Here is a 9,872-nt window from a genome sequence, read left to right as displayed (position 1 = left end):
TTATTTATATATCTTCTTTTCTGTCTACCTATCTTTTGGGATACAATGGATATCGTTTGTCTTTAATTGGTAATAGTTACTGACGTGTTAGGTCATGGCTGAAATCTATATTAGGAGGTTAATTATTCTCTGTGAATAAAGGCGTTTTCCAAAATTGTTATTCTCTGTGAATGAAGGTGTTTTCCAAAATTGTTATTCTCTGTGAATGAAGGTGTTTTCCAAAATTGTTATTCTCTGTGAATGAAGGTGTTTTCCAAAATTGTTATTCTCTGTGAATGAAGGTGTTTTCCAAAATTGTTATTCTCTGTAAATGAAGGTGTTTTCCAATATAGTCATTCTCTGTGAATGAAGGTGTTTTCTCAAATAGTTATTCTCCATATGAATGAAGGTGTTTTCTAACATAGTTATTCTGCGTGAATGAAGGCATTTTCGAACATGGTTGTTTTCCGTGAATGAAGGTGTTTTCTAAAATAGTTATTGTCCGTGAATGAAGGTGTTTTCTAACATAGTTGTTCTCCGTGAATGAATGTGTTTTCTAAAATAATTATTCTCCATATGAACAAAGTTGTTTTCTAACAGTTATTCTGTGTGAATGAAGGAGTTTTCTAGTATAGTTGTTCTCTGTAAATGAATGTGTTTTCCAATATAGTTCCTCTCTGTGAATGAAGGTATTTTCCAATATAGTTTTCTCTGTTAATGAAGGTTTTTCCAATATAGTTATTCTCCATGAATGAAGGTGTTTTCGAAAATAGTTATGCTCCGTGAATGAAGGTATTCTACTTAATGAAGGTGTTTTTCTAATAGTTAATTCGGTGTTTTCTAAAATAGTTATTCTCTGTGAAAGACTGTGATTTCTAATATAGTTATTCGCTGTGAATGAAGGTATTTTTGAACATAGTTGTTCTACGTTAATGAAGGTGTTTTCCAAAATATTTATTCTCGGTGAATGAAGGTGTTTCCGAATATTGTTATTCTCGGAGAATAATGTGTTTTCTTAATACTGTATTAACACGGATATATAAGAGAAGGAGTTCAAAGGACACTTGTGGATTTTTGTTTATATAGCGACCTAGTTTTCATTTTTCCATTACTCTGAATCGCATGATTTTGCGGTCTAGTATTCCAAACTATTGTTTGAAGGAGCGGCGTCTGAACTGTAATCATACACTGTTTAACGGAAATGCAGCATAAAACCGCTTCTTGATCAAAGGAAAGGAGTTGGGTAATTGACATATGTTAAGAATATTGATTATATTCGTAATTGAGAGAGAGAGAGAGAGAGAAATTTGTGAGTTTTACACTGTCTTGCATACTATCCTTACAGGTTTGACATAGCTTACTAACGTTTCAAAGGTAATTGTTATTAAAAATGACATATTCTTGGAATATTTAATTAAGAATAAAAGCAAAGTTGTTTCATCAATATTTCTTTGGATCCAGGTACAGTTATCGAGCTGTCAAATATTACGTTTCTATCTGAGGTACTTCTTTCTATTATATATTTTTTTATTAACGTTTTGTTGGGTATTGTAGGGAGATCTTTCTTTATATATTGTTTTATTAACTATTTTGTTGGGTATTTTAGGGAAATTTTTATTGTGTTTTAAAAATTAGAAGTAATGCGATCCTTACAGCGTCATAACTGTAAATCATTCATTGGCTTGGTAATGACATGAGATGGTTGATTAAATGGAATGTCGTGCAATACGGAATAGATTATTCTCGGATGTGTTGTCCTGATCTTTGTTTCCAGATGTTAAGATATTCACCAGTTTTCGTCTCTCTCTCTTGTCGTTTCAGTCGTCTTCATTTATAGATGTATTCAACATTGATAAGACAAGGTCAAGTAGCTGTTGTTAGTGGATGTCAGGCGTTGTGTTCACCATTTCATCATTTCTTCTGAGTTTTAGGAAGAGAATGTGACGTTTCATACATTTTTATCGAATGTAGCTTCTTAAAACGTTTCGGATTGCTCACGTTATTCGTAGATTGTCTGAACGCAGTGAACACACACAGACATACATACATGCATACATACATACATATATACATACATACTTACAATATACATACATAATCACACACATTATATATATAGGTGTGTGTGTGTCTGTGTGTGTGCGCACTCGCACGGGCAAAGGATGGGTCCATTTCTGTTCTAGTAAATTGTACTTGAAATTGATAAATTAAGAGTAATTGAGGGTATTGAAAGTACATACTAGCGTATACATTATAGTATATATATAATATATTATATTATATTTATTTTAATATATATATGGTAACATATTATCTATATATATATATGATATATATATATATATAGATAGATATATATAGATATATAATATATATATATATATATATATTTAGGCACTTGTATAAAATAGAAAGACACTCGGCGTAATTGTAGTACCTCCTAAAGAGATTAATCACTGTTTATTATCTTTTAAAACTATAACCTAACCGGTGTTGTGAATTTAGTGTAACTGGAGACCAGGTTTATGTTTAGCAACCTTATATACATACATACATATATATATATATATATATATATATATATATATATATATATATATATATATATATATATATATATTATATATATATATATATGATGTATGTATATATGTGTGTTTTAGTGTCTTTTCTCGCTTGCTGTATATTATGTGAGTGCATCATTAAAATCTATTACTTTGAAGGTTGTAGTGAAGACATTGTTCGCTTTAAATGGCTACATGAGAAGTGAAATTTGTGAATGTAATCCAAGATTGGAGGCGATAACGAAGAATCCGGACGTTTTAGTTAATTTGATTTCTCCTGGAAGAAGTCTCCCATTCTGTCCGTAGTACAAGATGAGTGATGATTAACCTCAGGTGGCACAGAAAACAGGTTATCTACTATTAACTACTTGGTTTATTTGCACTGCATAGTCACTTCAACTTTTTTTTTTATTTTGAATATATCGTTTTGATATGTTCCGGAGTAGTACATAGACAATAATAATTAAAATAATCACACTTTATAAATACGTTTTTTATCCGGATTTGTGTATTGCTGTATTTTCGCTTACTCCCGGAGTATGCCTAAAAACTACTCAAAGTTGTGGTCGTTGCTGTTGGAGGAAGGAAAGCCTAAAATAAGGTCTGAAAAAGGCGTTTCACGTTGAGTTAAAGATACAGGAACTTTAGGGGAGGATAGTTATGATTTATTTATTAGAATGAATGTCAAAGATTAACAATGTGCATATTAAACAGTACAGATAAATTATTTCCAATAAAATGTATAGCATTTTAAAAATTTTCGTTGGTGAAACCACTTGTCTGTAGATTTTAGCACTTTTCCATTTATTTGATGTACTGAATTTATAGGCTATACTTCTGTTCAGATATTTTGTGTTTCCACTTATGACTGAGAATATATGAACGTGTTTAATTTATGTCCTTTTTATTTGATACGTGCTGTTAGTATGAGGAGTACTAATTATGAGTATTAATTACGAAGACTATTTCACGTTATGGTAAGAATATAATGTTTGCAACTTCTGCGTGGGAGGAAAATATTGCATGCCTTCAGAGTAAGCTGGACGCCGGATCACGCCTTGTTTACCTTTATCCTTCTTTTCTGGGCTATTTTATTCTCATGTAAGTCGATTCGTATCATGCAGCCTGTTGCAAACAAGATTTTCTGGAAGGATAAAACCCAGATCTTCCTTTTCCCTAAAAACAGATGCCATTAGAATGTAGTCTCTGATTCTGGGACACAGTCTCCTCAGAGGCGAATGCAGTGGGCGCCTGTTTGTGTGGTTGTTGTGACGTGTTACCATTTGGGTTTTTTTACCTTTCAAGAAATGTTGTGTGAAAGGTGGCATTGCTGATGGGTTTTGTTAATTTCGTTTTTACTTATTTTTCCGAAAAGAATACGATGGTGTAGTCTTTGGGAAGCGGGGAAAAGAAAACGTGAAGATCGGTCATTTCAGCAGAGAACAGGCGTAGCATTATTATTCTAAAGAAGCCCGTAGAAGCTCACGTCATTCCTTGAAGCTATCAGCTGTCATCTGGAGTAGACCGTGCTGGAAAATATTCCGAAACTAGAAGATTCCAGGAATGAAAACCCCCTTGGGAGCACGTTTCACGATAGTTTTACAGTGCTTGATTTTCCTTCTTTATCTGAGCTTTATTTGCGTGCATTAAAAAGTTCGCCCCATCCTGCTAATGCTGTTCTTAATTCTGGAAATGTTGAACTTTATTGTCTCGTATAAGAATTTTCCGTTGTGTTCTACAGTCATCAACATTTTATGAGAACTGCATCTGTTCTGGCCGAGATTCGAACCCTCAACTTTTCCTGTACATTTTCTTATCGAGTTTAGGTTTACTACACACACAACACACGCACACACACACACACACACCACACACACACACACATATATATATATATATATATATATATATATATATATATATGACTGGTAAAAATTTTCTTTTACAACAGAATTCCATCTAATAAAAGGAGCCCATAAAAAACACCAAAATATAGAGAGAAAATACTATATTTCAGAGACTGATGTCTCCCTCTTCCGGTAGATGAATGAGAAAAGTTACAGAAAAGGTCGTATTTGTACAAAGAGGTCCATCCACAGGTAAGCCAATTTAGGTCACTCCCGCTGATAATCTTCCTTTAATCCACTTGGTATAAATACCACCTTTTCTGTAACTTTTCTCATTCATCTACCTGAAGAGGGAGACAGCAGTCTCTGAAATATAGTATTTTTCTCTCTATATTTTGGTGTTTTTATGGGCTCCTTTTATTGTGTATATATATATATACACACACACACACATGATATATATATATATATATATATATATTATATATATATATATATATATTATACATACACTATATATATACATACACACACGTACACACACACAAACATTAAGCTACAAATGTCTTTTAACATGTAATTCGCGCCACTTCGGGAATATCACCAAAGGGGAATTATAATTCATAAATGGTTTGTTACCGAGACTCGAGAACTCGACAGTACAACCAACGACTTCCATTCGACATTCTAAACCACTGGGCTATCAAGAGAGGCTCAATTTAATGTCAGGTCTACCATACATATATTCGTCTAGTGCGGGAATTTTTACTTAGCGCTTATTTATGATTTTGTGTGTGTGTATATATATATATATATATATATATATATATATATATATATATATATATATATATATATATATATATATACAATCCACAATGATGTTAAATCCTTCTGTAGTTTAAAATATATTTCTTGTACAGGAACGTAAAGCTTTCGACCATCAGCTTTGGTCTTGTTTTTTATTTCTTTTTTTTATTTTAGTGAACAAGACCACAGCTGATGGTCGAAAGCTACAAGTTCCTGTACAAGAAATATATATATTTTAAACTACAGAAGGATTTTACATCATTATGGATTGTATCCCCATTTACTTAGAGGTACGACATAGTACCTAGCTTCTACACACACACACACACACACACACACACACACAATATACATATATAACATATATATTAATATGTATACATGTTTGTTTGTGCTTACGAAGGAATCAAGAAAGGGACCCCATAATGGTCATGCATATTCATTCTCATTGAGTTAGAATTGTTATGAACATCATAAGAAAAAATACGGATCATGGTACTTAGCCAAGTTTGGTATCGTTGTGGAAAAGAATGGCAATTGATGCTGAGTTCCTAATCGCAATTTATTTTTGATGGGTAAACCCTGACTCCTTTTTCTCCGTTTAGTAATCGATGTAACTTAGGAAGTGATACTGTAGTGAAGGAATGGTACAGTGACTGAGCAGGAGCAGTATTTTTTTTATAATATAGAATATATTGCTAAGAAATTCACGATCTCAAGAAAAAGAGTTTACGTAATAAAAATCCACAATTATGCGAATAAGGTTATTGCTTTGCGCCTCGTTAGATATTTTTACAATTAATGAGTCTGTCAAAGCCACGACGTAAATGTTGAGAGAGAGAGAGAGAGAGAGAGAGAGAGAGAGAGAGAGAGGATTCCGGGAAAAAAATATTTGTTCCATAAAGAAGCCATAGAACCTCCCTAGACGGGGAAAATCTTTTTACAATCCTGTACTGCACAATAATTATAACGTTGTAATGTCTTTTGCTTTTTTTATCCCCAACAGCGAAACCAACCGGTTGGACACGGGCCTGTTGGTGGAGGTGTGGAACAAGGGCCTCATATGGGACGATGCCCTGGGGTACTTGTGGCTGCCCCTCACCGACATCCAATACTCCAACGAGGTAAGGTCTTGATACGAGGAAACTTAACGGACATCTTTTTCCCAAATAGGTTTTACACATTTTAAAATCTAAGGGGGCAGTGCTGTTAGTGCATCGCGTTTGGTGCACTCTAGGCATTACTGAAGGTTCTATGCAGCGTCCCTTCCGCCCCTCGCTGCAAGCTCTTTCATTCCTTTTGCTGTATCTCCGTTCATATTTTCCTAACAATAGATTCATAGTACTACTGCGAGGTTTTCCTTCTGTTGCGCCTTACAGACCTGTTTACTGTCAATTTCCGTTTCAGCGCTGAATGGCCTCATAGGTCCCAGCGCTTGTCCATTGGCCTGGATTCTATGTTCTATCTATCTATCTATCTATCTACACATTTTTAAACATGAATTAACTCATTCAACTTATTACGGATAATCTTTTGTATAGTTTTCACTTGCTGCCATAGCTTTGGAAGGACAGGCTTGACTTCAGTAAAATTTCTGTTTGGAGGCACATGTTGTATTTTGCATAAATATCAAAGTTTTGGCTAATAGAAATTAAAAGCCAACTTTTTACCCAGCAAAATGGAAAGGTTAGTGTTTTTGACGCGGAAAAATTGGAATGGTGTTATTTATAACCCCGTTTGACACGTGGCGGTTGTTATGACTTGAGAAGACAAATCATCATTATTCATAACTCCATTTGCAAGAACTGGCCAGAAAATTAAGCTGAAGTTATTAATGTTACTTCAGACTTTGTTCATATATATACTACACATATACATACATATGTATATATATTACAATACACACAATACAAAGCCGTTTCCCCCACAAAAAAAAATGATCTATTTATAGTTCAGCACGGCTTTCCGACATGTCTTCGCGAACACTTAAGCTCAGTGAACTATTATCCAATTGTACTTGTTACCTGGTAAACCGTTTAATGTTTTTCATATATTAAGCGTATTAATTGAAATACCATTTCTTATTTATCAATCAGGTATGTCATATTGAAGGTATCAGTAACGACGTTGATATTAGAGTATTCTCAAATTAAATTCAGTTTTTGTTAAGAAATTCACAATTCCGTGAAAACAAATTGTTTAAAAAATATCCACAATTATATATAAAAATATATTTCTATGTAAAAATATAAAACAAAGACTTTCGAACACCTGAACGGTGTTCCTCATCAGTGTGACGTTAAAATGTAATGAAAAGGGTAGTTTCCCTCCGAAGAGCATCTAAAAAGGTGGGCGGGGCGAGAAAATAATAACAGCCCATCGTCGAAGTGCTGGTTCGTGTTTTGTTACTGCAATATCAAATTATTGTGAGATACCAGAACGCCACCTCCCGGATATTTAATTTCGCAGCTGAGAATCGTTTCAGTAGTTCCCTTTCGTCGTCATCATATTTATGTGGAGTCCGATCACTTCTTTGATTCGCTTCGGTTCAGGTGTCGTTGGTCATAGTATTATGTGACGCTAGTTTTCCGAATTTGGCCAACCAGTAAATCATTTATTTACTGAATGGGCGGACTAGTCAGGGGCCACTTGTAGAACACACATAAAGAGAGAGAGAGAGAGAGAGAGAGAGAGAGAGAGAGAGAGAGAGAGAGAGAGGGCGGGGGGTGGGAAACAGGGGTGCAGGAATTTTGAGTATAAGTTTCGTGGCGTTACATCTCTCAGGGTTACTGACGCCGATTTAAGGGAGTTGCAGAAGTATTTCTTAGTCAACAGGTATCTGGGACAGCGGTCTGTTTGCGTTTGAGATTCTTAGTCTTAAATGTTTTGTTTTATTTTAGTTTAATCAGATTTCGTGAAATGTAGCCTTTTGGAAATGGTGTCAAACTTCAGGCCAGCTGCTCGCTGGCGTGGATGATTAAGCAGTATAGATACGTTTTGTAATTTTGTTTTTCTAGTTTTATTATGATATTTGCCACAAAGATTAACTGGACCAGTTATTTTTATGTAAGATTTTGTTCAAGCAATGACAGTTAGAGTAGAAGGTAAAGGAGTATTAATTTTATAATATTTTTATTTGCATTTTGTACTGGTGAATGTTTTGCTTCCAGGAATAATATGTATATTTGTAGTCATGATTTTTATTTGTTTTATTTTTCCAACAGATTCCCATTATTGTGGAGGTCAGTAAAGTAGAAAGAGCAGTGCAGAATACAAAAATAGTGTATTTTTAAGTCTCATGTATACATTGACATTAAAGTTTTATGTAATAAGAAGACCGGTATACTGCAGTTATGTATTGGCATTACGTATATGAGGTGTAGTTGCTTGCTTTATTTTCTTGAGTATTACTCACTCATACACTCACAGGCATATATATATATATGTGTGTGTGTGATATTTGCATGTGTTTGTGTGTATATGTAATAATTCCTTTATCTTCTTTCATCCGATGTGTGTCATTTAGGGAAGCAAAAGCAAAATTTAAATATTCAAATCCTGTGGTTGATCTATGTTGATTATTCGCTTTAGCGAAGATCCTATGATAAAAGAAAAATAAACTGCGATTCCAGAATTATTTTCATAAACAATCGGTCAGATCCCTAATGCACACAGTTAAGTAAAAGCGTCATTTGCAAAATGCGTTAGTCATATGGATATAGAAATTGGAAGTTGATACTCGACAGAGCTATTTCTTCAGTGTGCACTTTTGGTGAATGAGTGGAAAGCACGACTCTTTAAGACATTTCATACATATATTTAATATATTTAATAATATATATATATATATATATATATATATATATATGATCACTTAATTATAAAAACACCATTTTTGTCACAAGTGTTCTCTGATACATGCAAAAACATATCTGTTCATTTATTGTTTGTATTCATAAAGAAAGACTCCCGCGTCGTTTGCCTTGCAGCAGGAGCGGCGATTGAACCAATTAAGGCGTAGCTCATTAACAAGGAACACCTGCGAATGAATGGCTTGTGAAGATTTAATAGCGCTGGCAATTCGCATTTCCTTGAAATATACAGAAATCATTATCCTGCGTGGCGGCTGGTCACGAGAAATACAAAATAGCTGTCGCTGGCATCGGTTTCCTGACACTTTTACGGAAGCGTATGATTGACTTATGTTATTTGTTGAATATCAATTTTTAATTCGTCAGAAATCGTACTTCATGGGGACTGTTCATGTACATTCATTTAGTATATTTTCATGCAAAGTTATACACCTTAGGCAAAAATGTAGATCTAAATAATCATGTTATTACAAACGTTTTTTCCTATCGATTATTTAAAGAAAGCACCAGGGACGTTCAATTTCATCTTAATGAAAGCATTAAATGACTGAAGAATCTCTGAAAATTCGTCGGAAAATTTATACTGCAAAAGAAAAGACGGCAATGAGGTGAAGTTTCAGCCGGCTTGGATGAAAATTAGTTTGTCACCGATACAGAACTTGTATTGCCCATATTGACTGATTTGTTTTTGTGATAGTTAATGAATGGTATACAGTCAGTGTCAAAATGTAACGGCTCATGTGTAGACCAGCAACAGAAACGAATCTATTTCAAAGGTCTAAGATTTGGGGTGATCTGAC

At 34.0% G+C, this 9,872-nt stretch overlaps 1 protein-coding gene across 1 annotated transcript in view; it reads left to right on the top strand.

Moving 5' to 3' along the window:
- LOC135220749 (phorbol ester/diacylglycerol-binding protein unc-13-like) overlaps positions 1-9,872 on the top strand; it is a 1,290,517-nt gene that overhangs the window by 515,843 nt on the left and 764,802 nt on the right. The window contains 2 exon segments of the mRNA XM_064258201.1: positions 6,207-6,324; positions 8,425-8,442. Coding sequence (XP_064114271.1) covers positions 6,207-6,324; positions 8,425-8,442 — 136 coding nt within the window.

Source organism: Macrobrachium nipponense, chromosome 2 (genome assembly GCF_015104395.2).
Source record: "Macrobrachium nipponense isolate FS-2020 chromosome 2, ASM1510439v2, whole genome shotgun sequence".
NCBI lineage: Eukaryota > Metazoa > Arthropoda > Malacostraca > Decapoda > Palaemonidae > Macrobrachium > Macrobrachium nipponense.
The sequence above is the reverse complement of the archived record's forward strand: the minus strand, read 5'-3'. Positions and strand labels throughout refer to the sequence as shown.